At 47.7% G+C, this 18246-nt stretch overlaps 1 protein-coding gene across 1 annotated transcript in view; it reads left to right on the top strand.

Annotated features, from left to right (window-relative positions):
* The window catches only part of LOC105494988 (serine/arginine repetitive matrix 4), a 178594-nt gene extending 161801 nt beyond the window's left edge, over positions 1 to 16793 (top strand). The window contains exons 9-13 of the mRNA XM_011764097.3: positions 545 to 849; positions 5910 to 6113; positions 7316 to 7426; positions 8032 to 8172; positions 10247 to 16793. Coding sequence (XP_011762399.2) covers positions 545 to 849; positions 5910 to 6113; positions 7316 to 7426; positions 8032 to 8172; positions 10247 to 10574 — 1089 coding nt within the window. The 3' untranslated portion in view covers positions 10575 to 16793. The remainder of the gene's footprint in view (positions 1 to 544; positions 850 to 5909; positions 6114 to 7315; positions 7427 to 8031; positions 8173 to 10246) is intronic.
* Positions 16794 to 18246: the final 1453 nt, after the last annotated feature.

The raw sequence follows: 18246 nt of genomic DNA, 5'->3' as shown, positions 1-18246 counted from the left end.
GTTCTATTCAGGCAACTTTTTCTTTTCAAAACCAAAAATTGTTAAATTAATTGAGGATTTGGTTGAAGTTTAAAATTTTGGCTTTACCTGCTTTTATTTTTGATTTCCAAGATATATTTTTTCAGGCCCATAGTTCCATTTCTTTTTCCCCTTCCCTTTCCTTTATTTTTTATTATCGTTTTAGGTTGAGTTAAGGGTGTTTACACCCCCTTTCTATTGAGTTGACTCTTTTGTTTAATTCATTAGAAATTAAATTTTGTATAATTTCCTTTTTCTTTTGTTTAACCTGAATCGCATGCTTTTTCTCTGCATGATACCTAAATCTTCCAGTTATCCTAGCAGGGGGTAAAAAAAAAAAAAATCTCCTTTCTGTGGTATTCTTTCAGGAATTTGTGCTTTTGTTTTTTGGCGTCTCTTCTTTCTTCTCCTCTCTCTCTCTTTCCTTTCGTTACAGTGCATCATGACGGTAAACATTTCTTGGTTATTTAGACACAGCCCATGGGCCCAGCGCTCAGCAGTGTCCAACGGGTCTTTTTGCTTTCAGATCACTGGGTCGGGGTCTGCTGCTGACCTCTTTACCAAAACAGCCAGCCCGCTCACCACCTCGCGAGGACGTTCCCAGGAGTACGACTCAGGCAATGACACGTCCTCACCACCCTCCACGCAAACCAGCTCAGCCCGGTCTCGGGGCCAGGAGAAGGGGAGCCCCAGCGGGGGTTTGAGCAAGAGCCGGGAGCTCAACAGTGGCAACACCTCTGATTCAGGGAACTCCTTCACCACCTCCTCACCCCAGAACAAGGGGGCCATGTTGGAGAATCTCTCCCCAACCAGCAGGGGCAGAGAGTCAAGGTCAGTGCACTGCACGGGGTGGGGGATAGAGAGTCTCCCACCTTAGCTCCACCTTCTCATGCTCTCATCCCAGCCTCCCCCACTCCACCCCCAAGATTCTTTTATTTGTAACAGAGAGAAAACTTAACTCACACTGGCTTAATTGTTTTAAAACGCTAGTGGCACTAGCTTCAGGTACAGCTGGATTCAGGGGCTCAAAAATATGTTGCTGGAAATCTGTCTTTCTCATTACATCTCTTATTCTGCTTCCTCATTCTACTGGCCTTATTCTCAAGCAGATCCTCCCAAAACATTGTCAAATATGCCAAGTAGCTAACATTCTATCGGTTTAGCCAGCCAACAGGAGAACAGTGCTTCTTTCTCAAAGATTTCGGCAAAACACCAGGGCAGGTGCTCATTGGTTCTGTTTGGCCCAGCTTAGGTCATCTGCCCATCACTGTCCCAGGGGATGATATGCTCTTGGCCAGAATGTGTCACATGCCATCACTAGGGCTAATGAGTAGAACCTTCCCACATTCCTCTATAGGAAAAGCCAGGTTATTGGTATCAGAAGAGATGGAGGCTAGGCAGGCAGAAAAGCAGATGACAATTTTACTAATAATCTTAGAAGAAAGTCTAACATTGGCAGGGTGTGGTGGCTCGCGCCTGTAATCCCAGCACTTTGGAAGGCTGAGGCGGGCGGATCACCTGAGGTCGGGAGTTCGAGACCAGCGTGACCAACATGGAGAAACCCCGTCTCTATTAAAAATACAAAATTAGCCGGGTGTGATGGCGCATGCCTGTAATCCCAGCTACTAGGGAGGCTGAGGCAGGAGAATTGCTTGAACCCTGGAGGCGGAGGTGGCAGTGAGCCGAGATTGTACCGTTGCACTCCAGCCTGGGCAACAAGAGTGAAACTCCATCTCAAAAGAAAAAAAGAAAGAAAGAAAGTCTAACATTAAATTCACTGTAAGTCACTGTCATTTAAGAACATATCACCGTATTTACCCAAATGAATTGAAAACTTATCTCCACATAAAAACCTGCACTTGGATGTTACAACAGCTTTATTTGTAATTGCTAAAACTTGGAAGCAACCAGGATATCCTTCAGTAGGTGAGTGAATACATAAATTGTGATATGTCCAGACAATTGAATGCTATTCAGTGCTCGGAAGATATGAGGTACCACGCTATGAAAAGACATGGAGGAAACGTAAATGCATATTACTAAGTGAAAGAAGCCAATGTGAAAAGGTGGCACACTGCATGGCTCCAACTGTATGACATTCTCGAAAAGGCAAAACTATGGAGAAAGTAAAAAGATCAGTGGTTGCCAGAGGGTGAGGGGAGGGAGGGATGAATAGGCAGAGCACAGAGGATTTTTAGGGCAGTGGAACTACTCTGTGTGATACTACAATGGTGGATAACTGTCATTATACATTTGTCCAAATCCATAGAATGTATAACACCAACAGGATACTCTGATGTGAACTATAGACTCTGGGAGATAATGATGTGTCAGCGGAGGTTCATCGATTGTAGCAAATGGAGCACGTTGGTGGAGGATGCAGATAGTGGGGAATAAGGCTGTGCGTGTGTAGCAGCAAGAAATGTATGGGAGCTCCCTGTGCTTTCCATTCAATTGTGCTATGAAACTAAAACTGCTCTAAAAAATAAAGTTTATTAATTGTAGATACAGATATACCATAGTATAATTTATCAACATATCAGAGAACATTGAGACTTCTCCATTTTTTTACTCATCTTAACACACTCACTAGATACAGTTTTCCTGCAGAAAACTCTTCCATACAGTTGCATATGAGCCAGTTGTAATTCTACTTCGTCACCCGCTTACTCTCTCACTCAAGAAATCACAACAAAATGCTAATTACTGAGGGTACTGTCATCATAATAGCTACTAAAATTTACTGATCACTTAGTCTGTACCATTCATTCTGTTATTTATTCCTCAACTTGTTTATCAGGCAAGTCTTCTCTACCAGACACTCAGCCTGGTGCTGGGGATATAAAATGGAACAGTCTCCTTTTTCTCAGGAGCTTATAATTAATGGGGCAGATGCACAGGTGCAGGATGGGTGGAAAAGCTTTGCTGATGCCCTCTGTCATGTTAACGGTGAGGTTTTTCTACTTCTGAGGGTGGGAGTTTGCCTTTGTTCCATGTAGCCAAGATTTTCAAAAGATCACTAAAGCCTTAGCGCTGAAGCAGCTAACAGCTTCTTCAAAGACAGAGTACTCTTTGTCCCTAACACATACCCCACTTCAGTCCTGGACAAACAGCTTGACATTCACATGCAGAACAGTCTTCCCTTTTGCCTGCCCCAGGTCATCCCTGGCCTCAGCCCACACCCATGCTTGGCTGAGAACCTGAGCTGGGCCAGGGCGAATATCAGTGTCTCCAAGAACAGGCAGTGAAGTTCCCAGAAGGGAGGAGGAGGACACATGTTTACTGATATACTGCAGTGCTATTATGCAGGAAAAGTTGAAATAGCAGTAACAACGACAATAATAACGGCAGTTCATATTCATGGAGCCCAAATCACATGCTAGGTACACTACCAAATGCTTTCCAGAAATAATCTTCCTCAGCTCCTCAAAACTTTTATGGGATAGTACTATTTGTAACCCTTTTTTTACCTGATGGGGAAACTGAGGCTCAGAGTGGTTGAGAAACTCAGTTAATAAGTGGCAGCACCAGGATTCAAATGCAAATAAATCCCCCAAAAAGGAACTAAAGCCTGAGAGACATCTAGCAGTTACCTGTTTAATTTGATCTCCATGGACAGCCAAATTAAATAGTTTAGACCCAGCCTTTCACTTTGAAATATAAATGATGGTTGAGTCCACAGCTATTTATGTCATGCCACTTATGAGCAGAGAGGGCTCAATAAATATGGACTGAGTGGAAGAGATCTCAGCTCTAAATCAAAGGAACCATAGGCACTGAAGGTAGGGAGCTGGTGAGGTGGGAGGGGTGTGGGCTCTGGAGCTGCACAGATCAGGGTTTGAGGCTCTGGGTGGTGTTGAGCAAATAACAAACCCTTCTGATACTTCTCTGTAAATTTGGGGGTAATAATAGCGTTGGTTGCTGGGTACAGTGGCTCACACCTGTAATCCCAGCACTTTGGGAGGCTGAGGCAGGCGGATCATGAGGTCAAGAGATCAAGGCCATCCTGGCCAACATGGTGAAATCCCATTTCTACTAAAAATACAAAAACTAGCTGAGTGTGGTGGTGCGCACCTGTAGTCCCAGCCACTCGGGAGACTGAGGCAGGAGAATTGCTTGAACCCGGGAGGTGGAGGTTGCAGTCAGCCGAGATCATGTCACTGTACCCCAGCCTGGCGACAGAGTGAGACTGTCTCAAAAATTAAATAAATAAATAATAGCGTCAACTTGAGAAGGTTGTTGGGAATGAAATGACACTTGTGAAATTCTCTGAACATTGAAAAGGTCCCCAGGGAGTTGTCCCCAAGGAGCTCAATATCTGGGACAGAAGAGACAGTGAACAAGTATAAGACTAAGTAAGTCTATAGGGATGGGGGAAACATAGGAACTAAGGTCTGTGGTAACACATTGGAGGTCACCCAACCCAGACAGGGGACAGGGGGTGTCAAGCAAGGTTTTCCAGAAAGGGTGAGGTCAGGTTAAAGCCAGAATCGTAAGTAGGAGTTGCCAGATGAAGAGGGAATGGGAGAGGGTTTGCAGACAGGCAGAATGTTCTGAGGCCGGGAGACAAGGAAGAGAATAGGGATATTTCAGGAGGAACAAGTAGTCTAAGACAGCTGGAATCAGGAGAGGAAAGAGTCAAGACCTGAGATCGGAGGGGTGAGCAGGGGCCAGGTCATCATGAGCCTTGAAACCCATATTAATGTGATTTGAACTTGATTCTTGGCCCAATCCAAATAAATATGCCTTCACTGAGCACCTAACGGAGGTCAGGGTGGGAGTACAGAAGACAGCACCCTAACCTTCTGATAATCCTGAAGCCTCTGTCTTTTGGGAGGTCTCAAGTCCTCCATCTGCAAAATGAGTGACATCAAAATCTCCCAAAACCAAACCAACAACAAGTCATCTTGATTTTTATCATATCCACATACTACTGATATTCCTGTTTACTTTAATAAACTCATTTTTTAATATATAAGTAAAAGGAAAATTACATTACTATCTGAAATAGAAAATTAGAATCAAATGTCCTTGACCGGGCATGGGGGCTCACATCTGTAATCCCAGCACTTTGGGAGGCCAAGGCAGGTGGATCATGTGAGGTCAGGAGTTTGAGACCAGTCTGGCCAACATGGTGAAACCCCATCTCTACTAAAAATACAAAAATTGGCTGGACATGGTGGCACGTGCCTGTAATCTCAGCTACTTGGGAGGCTGAGGCAGGAGAATTGCTTGACCCTGGAAGGCGGAAGTTGCAGTCAGCCGAGATCACGCCATTGCACTACAGCCTGGGTGACAGAGCGAGACTCTGTCTCAAAACAAACAAACAAACCAAAAAAAAAGAATCACATATCCTAAAGAAAAAGTACCTATAAAAATACATATGATTAAAACAATGGATTTAATCCTACTAGTTGCAGTTGCCTACCCAAGGCTGAGTCTGAGGTGTGCTTCTCCCTCTTACAGAGATTACAAAGTGTTAGAGAGGTGTTACAAACCGACTAGCACCCAATGGGGGCTTTCTCATTAATGTAATCAGAAGGACAGAAAAAGACTAGACAGGGAATAAATTTCTCACCATGTAATTTGATGTTACTTACTATCATGCCCATGCCTGATGACATCCTAAAATACTCCACTTGTGTTCCCAGTGGTATGTGTTTCACACTTGAGGAAATGTTAACCTGAATTGTCTACTTTTAAGGCATCTTCTCTCTCTACTCCTCTAACATATGTGGCCTGGGAAGTCTTTCCAGAGAGAATAGATGGGAAAAGGGGCAAGGAGGGTTCTATGAGAGCACCACAGCCTAAGCCAAGGTAGGGAGGTATTCACGCAAGATGCTCCCAGAGTAGTGGGCAGTCGGTGCTCATGGACATTTTCCCTCCTGCAGGGGATTTCAGTCACCGTGTCTGGAATGTGCCGAAGTGAAGAAGTCCAGTTTGGTCCCATCCACAGCCCGGGGTTCACCCATGAAAGGGTGCTCCCGCAGCTCCTCCTATGCCAGCACCCGATCCTCCAGTCACTCATCCCGATCCCCAAATCCCAGGGCTTCCCCCAGGTACACTCAAAGCCGATCCACCTCTTCTGAAAAAAGGTGAGTGTGGTTTTGACCTTTGCTCTGCAGCACCTTTCTCCTTAGGAAACTAGTTAATTGCAGAGGTCCTTTGACCAATGGGGGAGAGAAGTCAGATGAACTTAGGTTTGAATACTCATTTTGCCCATTTCTAGCTGGTGGCCTTGGGAAAGTCAGTTAACTTCTCTGAACCTCAGTTTTCCCATCTGCAATATGAAAAAATAGCAATTCTTACCAGAAAGGATTGTTCTGAGGACTATAAGGTACTTAGAACAGTATACAGAACATAATGAGTATCAGTTATTATTGCTGCTATTGGCATGAGAATGAGCCAATGTGTATCAATTAACTTCTGCATAAAAAATTATCCCCAAACTTCGCATCTTTAAAACAAGTGCTTACTTAGTTCCTAATCCTGTGGATCAGCAGTTGGTCTGGGCTCAGCTGGATGGTTTTTCTGATCTCACTGGGCTCACTCATACGCCTTTGATTGGGTTGGCTGGTGGGTTGGCTGGGGGCTGGAGGGTTTGAAAGGCCCCAGCTGACTCATCTCTGCTCCATGTGGTCTCTCCTCCTCAAGCAGGCCTGTCTTGGTTTGTCCACATGGTGTTGGCAGAATTCCAAGAGAGAGCACAGTATTGTGCAAGGCTTCGAAGTGATTAGCATCCCTTCTGCTATTCTATTAGCCATAGCAAGTAACAAGACCAGTACAGATTCAAGGGTATTCCTCTCAGTGAAAGGAGCTGCAAAGTCACATTGCAGGGGATGTGGACACTGGGAGAAGAAAAATTATGGCCATTTTTGCATTCTGCTACCCAGTTTCATTAGCTATTGGTAATTGCTTGACTGCCTCATGTAGAATAATAATGTAGCAGAATGAGACATGAAATCTCAGAAATTGGAAGATTCTATCCAAACGAATCAGCCCATAAATTCAGGGAGTCCAGCTTTCCTCTGCAAAAAAGAAATTGATAATAGTACCTAACCCTAAGAAAGCTAGTAAGTGGCCAGGATAGTAGGCACAAAATAGAAGTTGTTGGTATTATTATTAACCACCCAGTGGGGAGGAACTTTCATTCTTTGATCAGGGCCCAGTTCCTCTGCCTGGCTTCCAGAAAGAAAAAGGTCACTGCCCAGGGACCCGCCGAATAAAGCGGAAGCCGTCTTGGACAACCCAGGCGGACATTCAGCAGGCTCCTCAGAGGCTGTTACCTCTCCCCCAGGTCCTACTCCCGTTCTCCCAGCTATTCCTCCAAGTCTGGCAAGAGGAGCCCGCCCAGCAGAAGCTCTCGGTCCCGCCGCAGCCCCAGCTACTCCCGCTACAGCCCCAGCAGGTACCGGCCCCGCCCGGAGGCGCTGGCCCCGCCCCTTAAATTAGGCCCGTCCAAGGCCCCACCCCCTTTTCTCTGTCCTCCTCTCTGGCCCCGCCTCCCCATTCTCTGGCCTTCCTCCTCTTAGGTCTGACCCTGACTCAGCATTCTTACAGTTCCCTTTGTCCAATCAGGAGTGGCAGCGAGGCACCAAATATACCCTTGTTTCCTAATGTCTCCAGCCCAAACACTCCCACAGACATACCCCAGAATTCATATCCCCAGCTCTCAGCCTCTACCGACCATCCCTATACTCAGTTCTTACCGATGCACCAGGGCCCGCGTAACATTCACGTCCTCACCCCTGCAGCACCTGCACGGATGTGATGCCCACCTGCAAATGCTGGCACCCCTGCACACGCCCAGTCCCCACCCCTACGGTACTAACAACCCTCGCAGACTCTTGCCGCAGCCCCGTCATCCTCCCTCCGGTCTCCCTTGCGGCAACGTGCAGACCCCATCCCCTGACCCAGTCGGGTGGGAAAGAAAGGGAGTGTCCCTCTCCCACGCGCTCACGCGGAAAATCCAGCCCAGCCCCAGCTCCCCAGTAACCCCCCGCGCCCCTTCAGGGAGCGGGATCCCAAATACAGTGAGAAGGACTCGCAGCAGCGGGAGCGCGAGCGAGCGCGTCGGAGACGTCGGTCCTACTCGCCCATGAGGAAGCGCCGGAGAGACTCTCCGAGCCACCTGGAGGCCCGGAGGATAACCAGGTGAGGCCAGGAGGAAAGCGGGACCCATCTTCACCCTCGTTCCTACTCCCATTCTTCCTCATTCGAGCCTCGGGCTCTCCCTAGGCCTTCTTGGGCTGGGATTCAGGATTGTGCGACTCCCAACCCCAACATCGTTGAAATTATGACTGTTGAAAGCCTTGGGACTGAGTCTCCCAGCTCAACCAGCAGGACCTGCAAGAAGGAGGCGGGGCCAGCCTTAAGAATCGGGTGTGGCATGGGGGTGTGGCCAAAGCCTGAGGGTGGAGCTGGGGCCGGGGAGGCGGAGCTGGGGGAGAGAGTGGAGTTAGGCCAGGGAATGGAGGTCAAAGCAATGTGGCGGGACGTTGGTCTGGGGGTGGAACCGGAGCAGTAGAGACAGACCTCTACCCTCAGACCTGTACACTCAGCTGTCAGGCTTAAATAAACCTATACGTAATTATACCTTGAACCAAGTGTGGAGAGGGCAAATAGGATTGCTTAGGTGCCAAAGGAACCTAGAGGGAGCCACGGTGGATAAGTCGGAGAGCACTGGATGTGGAGTGGAATCCTGGATATGCCACTTTGCAGGTGATCTAGGAAAGGCTCTTACCTTCCTGAATCTCAGTTTTCTCATCCATGAGATATTGGAGGAAATAACTCCCAGAAGTATGAGGATGAAATGAAAAGGGGCAAAAAGATATGAACGAGTTTTGTAAACTTAAATGCAGAGCACACAATATGCCATTGTTGATTGGTCAGAATAGGTGGATACCTTTCCTGGAACAGGCAAGGCCTCAGAAGAGAAAAGCTCTAGCAGAGTGAGTGCAAGCAAATTTCTCAGGCCTTGAAAGCTGGGAGAATGGTTGAATGCTACCCTAAGATTGGGTCGGGCTCTTCCTGCTGGCCTTCCAAGCATCTGCCACTGAGTCCAGAGACTGGACTGAGGAATCAGGGATCCTCCCTGGAGATGACCAGGAGGAGGAAAAAGAACGTGTGTCTCAGATAGCAAGACTGGGGTGATGGAGTCCCCTTCTCAAATATCCCACAGGGCACCCTGCCTCAGCTTGTAAAGAATTCCTAAACCCTTGGGAGGCCAAGGCAGGCAGATTGCTGGATCTCAGGAGTTTGAGACCTGCCTAGGCAATATGGCAAGACCCTGTCTCTACCAATAATACAAAACACTAGTCAGGCATGGTGGTGTGCACCTGTGGTCCCATCTACTTGGGAGCTGAGGTGGGAGGATCATTTGAGCCGGCGGGGTGGAGGTTGCAGTGAGCTGCGATCGCACCACTGCATTCCAACCTGGGTGACAGAGCGAGACCTTGTCTGAAAAAATGTAATTAATATAATATAATACAATACAATATAATTCCTAGCATAATTTCTAAACCCACTCCCTTGATCCAATGTCACACAGCTAATAAGTGGCCAGGATAATAAGCACAAAATACAAGTTGTTGGTGTTATTATTATCTTTAGGGTCAACTTAGAGGAAAGCTAAGATAGAGAGTGGCATTTCCAAATGGCTGTCTAGTTTCTTTAGTCAATCTCAAATTATTCATCTTGATTAACCCATTCAGTGTTTTCCAATCTTCAGTCATTCACCAGTATCTTGACCACGTATGCCTTGCCTGTTTATCAACCGTACTATTCTTAATTTTCTTTAAATAGATATGACCCTTTTCAAAGGTTCATACATTTATTTCTAAAGGAAACTTGATACAGTACAGTAAATGGAAAATTAGCCTCTTTTGCCATAAATAGATGGTTCTAGTAAAAGTAAAAATAGCTAAACAAAACTATGATTAAAGTTTAGATGTAGATTCTGTTGCAAGCTGGAGGCTGTGAGCTCCAGGCTTGCTTATTGGTGGGAAGAAAAAAGTGAGATAATCATTTTTCAAGATATATTAGCACTAAGCTGAGACTTATTACTTTAATGTGTTCTCAGGACTGCCAGAGAAGTGGAAAGGGAGTATTTTTTCCTAAGGAACTGGGAAAAGGGAGGATACTGGTTTCCCTTGGGACAAGACTGGGGCTCGCTGCGGGGAGGCAGGGAGGGACCGGCCCTCATCCCTCCTCTCGCTGGTCTCTGCAGTGCCCGGAAACGCCCCATCCCCTACTATCGGCCCAGCCCCTCTTCGTCCGGCAGCCTCAGCAGCACCTCCTCCTGGTACAGCAGCAGCAGTAGCCGCTCCGCCAGCCGCAGCTACTCCCGGAGCCGGAGTCGGAGCCGGAGCCGGAGTCGGAGCCGGACCCGGAGCCGGACCCGGAGCCGGACCCGCACAAGCAGCAGCTCTAGCTCCCGCAGCCCTAGCCTGGGCTCCCGCAGCCGGAGCCGGAACCGGAGCAGGAGCCGGAGCCGGAGCCGGAGCCGGAGCCGGAGCTACAGCTCAGCAGACAGCTACTCCAGCACGAGGCGCTAAGTGCCCCTGAGCCAGCTGCCCTTGGGGGCCCCTTCGCGCTGCCAGCCTCCCCCAACCACCTGCCCTCAACCGCCTTCTCCTTGGTGACAGATAGTGAGGGCTCCTATACCTTGTCCTTCCTGCTTGCCTAGGGGAAGAGGAGAAGAGGGTACGGGGGCTTCACTCTCTAGATCGACCTGCTAGGAGCCTCTACCAGCACCACCCTGGGGCCCAGCTCAGGCCTGGGCATATGGAGAGAACCATCATCTTGTGGCACAAAAAAAGAAAAAAGGAAAGAAAACCTCAAGGTTTTGTAAGAAGCAATGGGTCTGTGACTCAAAAATTGAGCTCTGGCCAGGAAAATGTGGAGACAGTTCTTCTCCTCCACTGCTCACAGGAGGCCCGTGGTAATTCTCTTCACCTCCCCGGATGCTCCCCTCGTCCAACCTCATGGCTGCACGTGGATGGACCCCCATGTCGGGGAGAGGTGAAGGAGGAGACCAATGGCAGTTCAGGTTCAAGATAAGGGGGTCAGGCCTTTAACTTCCTCAAACAGGCCAGAGCAAAGGCTGGAAGACACTTGGGTCCTAGAAGAAGGGATATCCTTGAACACCAGACATGGACATTTGACTTGGTGGGAGGTGTCAGGAGATAGGAGATGGTTAAGACGATAGATAGCAAAAAGGAAGGGGTCATTCTGCTGCTCCCAATATCTCAGCATGGTAAGGGGACAGAGCCCAGCAGATCCCAGCTGTGGAGAGGCCACTGCACGGCTGACACAAAACACCTCTTGGCTGTTCACAGGGGCCCTGCAACCTCACAAGAAAGGAGATAGTGGAAGAGTCAGGGCAGGTTGGTCTCCAGCCCCACTTCCCAAATATGCCTCAGCCCCACTAGCTGGCACCAACTTAATTCCACGGGACCATCTGCTGAACATTCCCCAGTGCCATGGCCGGTTGCCAGGCCCCAGCGCCAGCCAGTCTGGCCTTACCCTCGGGTTGGCGCCTGCCAGCCCCCTCCCCTCTGCCCAGGCTGCCACGCCCTGGATGCCACCCAGTGCAGCCTGGCACCTACCCACCCACCCTTCAGCTTAAGCCACTCCCCTTGCCTCTCAGGAATTTTGCCAGGATGGGGCACAGTGGCTCAGGTTTGGGGGAAAAGACCCGAATCCAGGGTGCCGGGGAGAGGGGCTTGGATGTGCCATGTCTTGGGCTCCTGCTGACTTCTGAGGTTTCTTGTCAGCTTGGGAAAGACCCACCTTTATTTCTGCCCTCACCCCAAGTCCCCCCTGGCTGGGGCTGGGCAGAGAGGGTAAGCTGATCTCCGATATGCAAATACCACCAGCTGCTTCATCCACAGAAGGCGCTAAGAACAGGGAGGTGAGGAATAAGATCCTTAAAATAAACTCTTGGGCATCCCCCTCACCAGCTGACTGGCTTTCCGGAGGCTTGTGGGTGAGTTTCAAGTTTGTGGTGGCAACAGCAGCGGGACAGGGCATGGAGGGAGCAAGGGAGAGAGGACCAGTCCCAGCTTTTAGATATTTTGGGTTATGGGGAAGCAGGGGCCAAACGTTCTTTATCCCTCCCACCCCAGGGAAAACATTTGGAAAATAGTCCTTTTTCTTGGAAGCAGTGACATCTCCTCTACCCAATCTTTCCCATCCTATTAATCCATGGGGCTTGAGACTGCAAGGCAACCACCACCACAACAGCCCTTCCTCCATCAGAAGAGAGGAGCAAGGGGCCCGGGCAGCAGTGGACGACCCGGCTTCCCTATACCGGGCCTCTGGCCGAGATCTAAGCCCTGCCCACAAAGACTAATGGATGCCAGTGCTGTCACCACAGAAGGCTGGATGGCAGGTGCCTGGGACAGGGGCAGGTGCCCCGGGGAGGGCATGTACAGCCACTGTAAATAACCCTCATCCCTGCCCAGGAACCCAGACTGGACTTCAGTCTCCCTCCATGGAGACAAAGGCTTCCCAGAGCCACCAAAAATCTTAGCAGGACAGCTGTGAGAGGCATCAGAGCCTCGCGTTCGGACTGCCTTCATCGAGACAACTCTAGGGGACCATTTTGCCTGGGGCTCCTAGCAAACCTTTTTTATTTATTTATTTATCTGTTTATTTATTTATTTATGTGATGACTGTCTCTCTCGCCATTAGCAGTATTGAATTATTTATTTATTTATACAGGGGTGTGTGTGTGTGTGTGTGTGCGTGTGTGAGTGTGTTGGGGGGATCTCCTAAATTATTTTTGTGTATCTCCCTTTTCTGCTGTTTTTATTGATGGGATTTGAGAGGCCAAAGGTGAGTGGGCTATTGGCTTTCTCCCTGAAGGCTCTAAGCCTGGAATACCCTGGAGTTGGCCCAGAAGGAGGCACATCAGTCCCAAAATTCATCACTTAACCCAGTGTCCAGGAGGGTCAGGCATGTGCCCCAGCCTCCTGTCCCCCAGGTACCTCACAGGGGTATCAAAAAGATGCAGACAGCCCAGAGGCTTATGAGCTACAGTGATGAATTGACACAGTGGAGTTGCAACTTAGATGGGGGTTGGAGTCGAAAGTTGGCAAATGGGGCCAAGGCTGCACAAAGTCGAAATCTCTTGTGAACGTCCCTTAGGGAGGCACCAGATTGGAGACAGATGTGCTATCTCCTAGCAGACTGATGAGGCTTCAGTTGAGTACTTACTGACGTAGTTGTCTTGTATTTTGAGGGCCATGGTGGATAAAAATGACGTCTGGTTTATTACTGGAATTGCACTTGGGGTTGACAAGGTGCTCACACCATGAGACTGGAGGCAGAAATTGAGCTGACTGAGGAAAGATGCACCTTGATCTCACCCTCACTCCAAGGCACATAGCAAGATCACTCCCTAGCTTCTCTGAGCACACCTAGTTGGTTTCATGTATGTTACACATGCTTCCACTCCACAGTACCTGATTTCTCTGCGTTCCCCTGAGATCTGAAGGCTACCTTGGGAAGAGGCGTCAGCCATCTTGCTTGAGAACCACCAACCCAAAAGCAAAAGCCTTTATCTATGATATCTTGCTGTTCCATCCAGGGAAAGCACACAGCTATTTCTAAAATTAGAAAAAAAAAATGGTGGAAGGAGCAGCCAGATGTTCCACAGGACCCTGCCAAGAAGGTCATCTCCAAACCCATCCTGGAAGGGCCCAGGATCCAAAGGTCATCAGTTCTGCTTGTCTGACCAACTGGCAGTGTCTTCTGTCTGCTGGCCGGAGACAGCTCTTGCCCTTTCCAAAGTCACTGTCCACTGCCTTGCAATTGCCAGCTTGTCTGGTCCAGCTTTGGGTTTGGTGAGACTTTTGCAACATCCCTGGTTGTTTCCCTGGCAATGTGACTACCCAGTCCTAACCCAAAGCAAGGGAGTGCCCCTTTCCTGGGGGAAGTTTACAAGAAGGCTGCTTAAATGCCTGCTTCTGGAAAATCTCTCTCTCTCTCTCTCTCTCTCTCTCTCTCTGTGTGTCTCTCAGTGTATTTCTCTACTTTCTTTTACATTTCCTTTTTTTCTATCCAAAAACAGTGTGCTTGTTGAGGCACTGGTAACCTTGATTAACCAGAACCTCCCATTCGTGGTATTGCTGTTCCTTCGCCCATTTCACCCTCATTACCTTCTGCTTCCAAGGAATATGACAGATCACCAGGATGCTGCCCGTGGGGAGGATTTATCTCAAAAACCAACCTCCAAAATGGGAGGGGGATGAGGCTTGAGGTCAAGGACCATGCATCCCAAGCCTTTGACCTTCCTGCTATGGAAGTGCGCTGGATGACAGAAACTGGATATATTGCTCCCTTTCCCCAGGGCAAAGTTCCCACCTCTGTGAAAAGGAGGGGTTTGGGGGATAAAAATTCAAAATGTTGGCCTGAGGCCTGAGAGTGTCCCCGGAGACAGAGGGAGCTTCACTAAGACCCAGAGGGAAAAGGAAAAGAGCCTCAAACATTTTTAGGAGGTTCTCCATTATGAGAGTAAAAACAAAAAGCAAGATTTGATCTCCCCTCAGTTAATTAGGCAATGCTAATTAACTCAAAGCCCCCACTTCGTAACATTCTGGTTCGTTGAGGTTTGACCATATTCCTATCTGCTTTCCTTCCCTTCTTTGAAGGACAGTTGATCTTTCAGAAGCAGAATAAAATTAAGATGTTAGAACAAAGGTCTCAGTCTCGGAGAGCCCCATCACTTCATTTGCTCAGAGTCATCCTCTTTTGCAAAAGGGTTTTCTTGGAGAGGCCAAAATTCAGGGTGCTCTCAAAGGCAAAGAAAGCACATTGTCTTCCTTCTCCAGTCCAACTTTCATCTTCTCTTCTGCTGTTTTCTTTTCCCCTCTTTTTTTCACAAATGTTCAAAATGGTCTCATGTGCATGTGTCTTGCCCCGCTTTCCCCTTTAGCTGAACAGAAAATTTCGTCTTTCAACTTAGTAAAACAAGTCAAAAAACAGGATTCCTCCAAACATGCCTCCTCCCACACCGGCCAACCGAGTCCAGCTGAGAAACTTTTGCTAGATTCAATGTCGTTGAGCAATGCTTTATTGAAACCTTGTTCTCACTTCTGCATCAATGAGCCAATGATACTGACGCAAATGTCATCTCTCCTCCCTCTGTGGTTGTTGTTTTTGGAGTTAAAGTTTGTGTGTGTGTGTGTGTGTGTGTGTGTGTGTGTGTTTAGTTCTTTTGATGGCTGTTGTTTTGCATTGTAAATACCATGATGGGGGACCCCCATCAGAACATGGTTTATTTAATAATTTATTTCCTATTTATTGAGTAATATTGGGAAAAGAGAAGGACCACCTCTTTCCCTGAATTGCTATTGAGAATTGGTCCATCTCCCAGCTCCGGGTGCTGCTGTCTGCAGCAGGGGCATTACTGCCCAGGTAATGAGTGCTAGAATCACCAAGCAAATTGAAGTTGGCAGAAATGGAGGCTTCAGTCACACAAATTAGGCTTGAATGGAACTAAAACACTGGTTATCTCTGAGAAAACCTCATTTAGATGGAAATTAATTGAATAAAATGCTTACACACGAACCAACGTCTATTAAAAAGTCACAACTCCTTGAAAAAAAAATGAAGAAAGAAAAATTGTAAACCCTTTTTCTTTCTGGCCAAGAAAAGCTATGCCTCATCTTCTAACGAGCCAAGTCAAAAATACTACAATGGTATTCCTATGTGTTTCTTTGGCCTTTCTGTCAGTCTGAATGAAATAGAATGGGTCTCTAGCCTCAGTCTCGTCATCTGTAAAATGGGGTTTGTCCTATATATTATCTGCAAGATGTAGGAAATGGGGGCCCAAGCTCTGATGCTGTGGACTCCATACTGTTGGATATATTGTCCCTTGTGTCTTCTGCTGACTGTAGATTAAAGGGTGTCAACCAAGGAAGGAAACAAAAAAGTAGAGATTGGACTTCATTTGCAGAGTGAGGTCACAGTCGCTGAGTCCCACAGTCATATATGGGAGACCTCAAGTTGCTGTCACCTTGATAACTCTTGTATACTGGGTTAAAGCCCTCTGTATTTAGTTTGAACTTCTCTCCAAGCCCCGTGGTCCAAAGTCATCACGGGAGAGACCAAGATGGGCTTACCTTGCCCTGCTCTAGATTTAACCACTGTTCATTGTCAGGCTATATTTTTGTACAATCATTCAAACAATCCAGTGACATAGGTCATGTTGCCACTTTTCAGAGGAGAAAACTGAGGCCCAGGAGGGGGGAGTTGACATGCCCAAGCTCCCTTGAGCCCAGATTGGCTTGACTCAATGTCCAACGTTCCCTTGGTAGCTTTTTCTCTGGGGTCCTATGCTGTAAGAACTTCCCTCCGCACTGTATATTTTTTCTCCCAATTCTTAGCTATTTCTTCAAGCAATGATTGGCCAAGGACCTAGCATAATCCACCACATTGGCCTAGGGGACGTGGTGCACCCCAAGGCCATTTCTCTACATTGGAGGCTGCGAATCTCCTCTGGAAAATTCCCAACCCGAGGACCCACCATGAGCCCAGCTCAGCCTGACCAGACAGCCTCTGCCTGGAGCATCCACATCAGAGGGAAAGAAGCTGCTGTGTCCTCTAGCATCCTGGGACCCTGTCCTCTGCCCAGTGACACAGCAGCCATGGCTTGCTTGATTTCTGGTCTCCAAAGCTAAGCATAACCTTCCCGGGGTTTCTGGTTTTTCAGCCTGTACGAAACATGTCTCTGTTCTAATTAAAAGTCCCATGGTATGGTGTTCTCATGTATGGCTCAGTGTCCTCTGTTTATATGGGGTACTCAGAAGTAAAAAGTGGGGAGGGAGACAAGGAGCTAGAGAAGGCTTAAGTAGCACCTGCTGCATGTCATACATGTTCACACTGCTCAGCTCACATCTTTAATCTTCCAAACAAACGTGTAAGTATTTTGGGTTTTTGGTTGTATGTACAGTATATATACCAAATATATATGTGTGTGTGTATATATATATATGTGTGTGTGTGTGTGTGTGTGTGTGTGTCTGTGTGTGTTAGTAGCATCTATGGGGCGCCTTAGGTGACCTTTTTGGAAACATTTTATGTGTCTTATCTTAGTCTTCAGCAACAACCAACCCTATAAAGTAGGTATTAGGAACTTCTTACGAATAAGGAAACTGAGGCTTAGAAAAGCAAAGTCAGCCAGGCACAGTGGCTCATGCCTGTGATCCCAGCACTTTGGGAGGCTGAGGCGGGCAGATTACCTGAGGTCAGGAGTTCGAGACCAGCCTGGCCAACGTGGTGAAACCCCATCTAAACCCCTACTAAAAATACAAAAATTAGCTGGACATGGTGGTGGGCACCTATAGTCCCAGCTACTCAGGAGGCTGAGGTGCAAGAATCACTTAAACCCGGGAGGCAGAGGTTGCAGTGAGCTGAGTTCACACCACTGCACTCCAGCCTGGGCCACAGAGAGACAACCCATCTCAAAAAAATAAAAAGAAAACCAGAAAAGCAAAGTCACTTGCCCAAGGACCACAGAATCCAGAATCGATGATAATATCCAGGCAGGCTAACTCCAAAGCCCAGGTTGTCAACTTCTTTGCTCGGTAGCACTCCAGTATGTGTAATGAGTAACCAGAGTTCTTTGGTGGAACTCTTTTTCTCTGGAATCTTCTTCATGGTTGGGAGGAAGGACACAGATTTTGGAGTCCAAAGACTTAGATTCAAATCTAGACCCTGCCATTACCAGCTAGGTGGTATTGGGCAAGCAGTATATACCTTGCTGGTGCTTAATTGGTTTGCTCATCTGTAAAATGGGATAGCAACAGCCACCTCCCTGGGCTGCTGTGGGAACTAAATGAGATGGCGGCTTTAAAAAATAATGAGGCACCAAAAGTAGTCAGTGACTGTTAATGAGCAACATGACTATTTCCTAAACTGAGACTGAGCTATGGTGGTGAAGATTGAGTAGATAGCCTAAAATAGCCAACTTGGATCTGCAGTAGCCCTGCAAGGCCCTGTGGAAATGTCCTCCATGTGGAATTAAGTTGTTTCTTTCCCTCCAGAGCAGGGGCTGAAAACACACCCCGGGACAGGCAGGTGAGGGAAGCAGACAAGGTTAGAACTGTGGGGAACTGGAGAACTCAATAGATGAATACCAGATCGAAACCTCAGCTCAGAGTTGCCAAATCTTCCCATTTTTCAAGACAGCCTGAATTTTTCCATCTTAAAATCTCCTGA

This window comes from Macaca nemestrina, chromosome 10 (genome assembly GCF_043159975.1).
Source record: "Macaca nemestrina isolate mMacNem1 chromosome 10, mMacNem.hap1, whole genome shotgun sequence".
Classification (NCBI taxonomy): Eukaryota; Metazoa; Chordata; class Mammalia; order Primates; family Cercopithecidae; genus Macaca; species Macaca nemestrina.
Note: the sequence above shows the minus strand (reverse complement) of the source record. Positions and strands in the feature narration are given on the sequence as shown.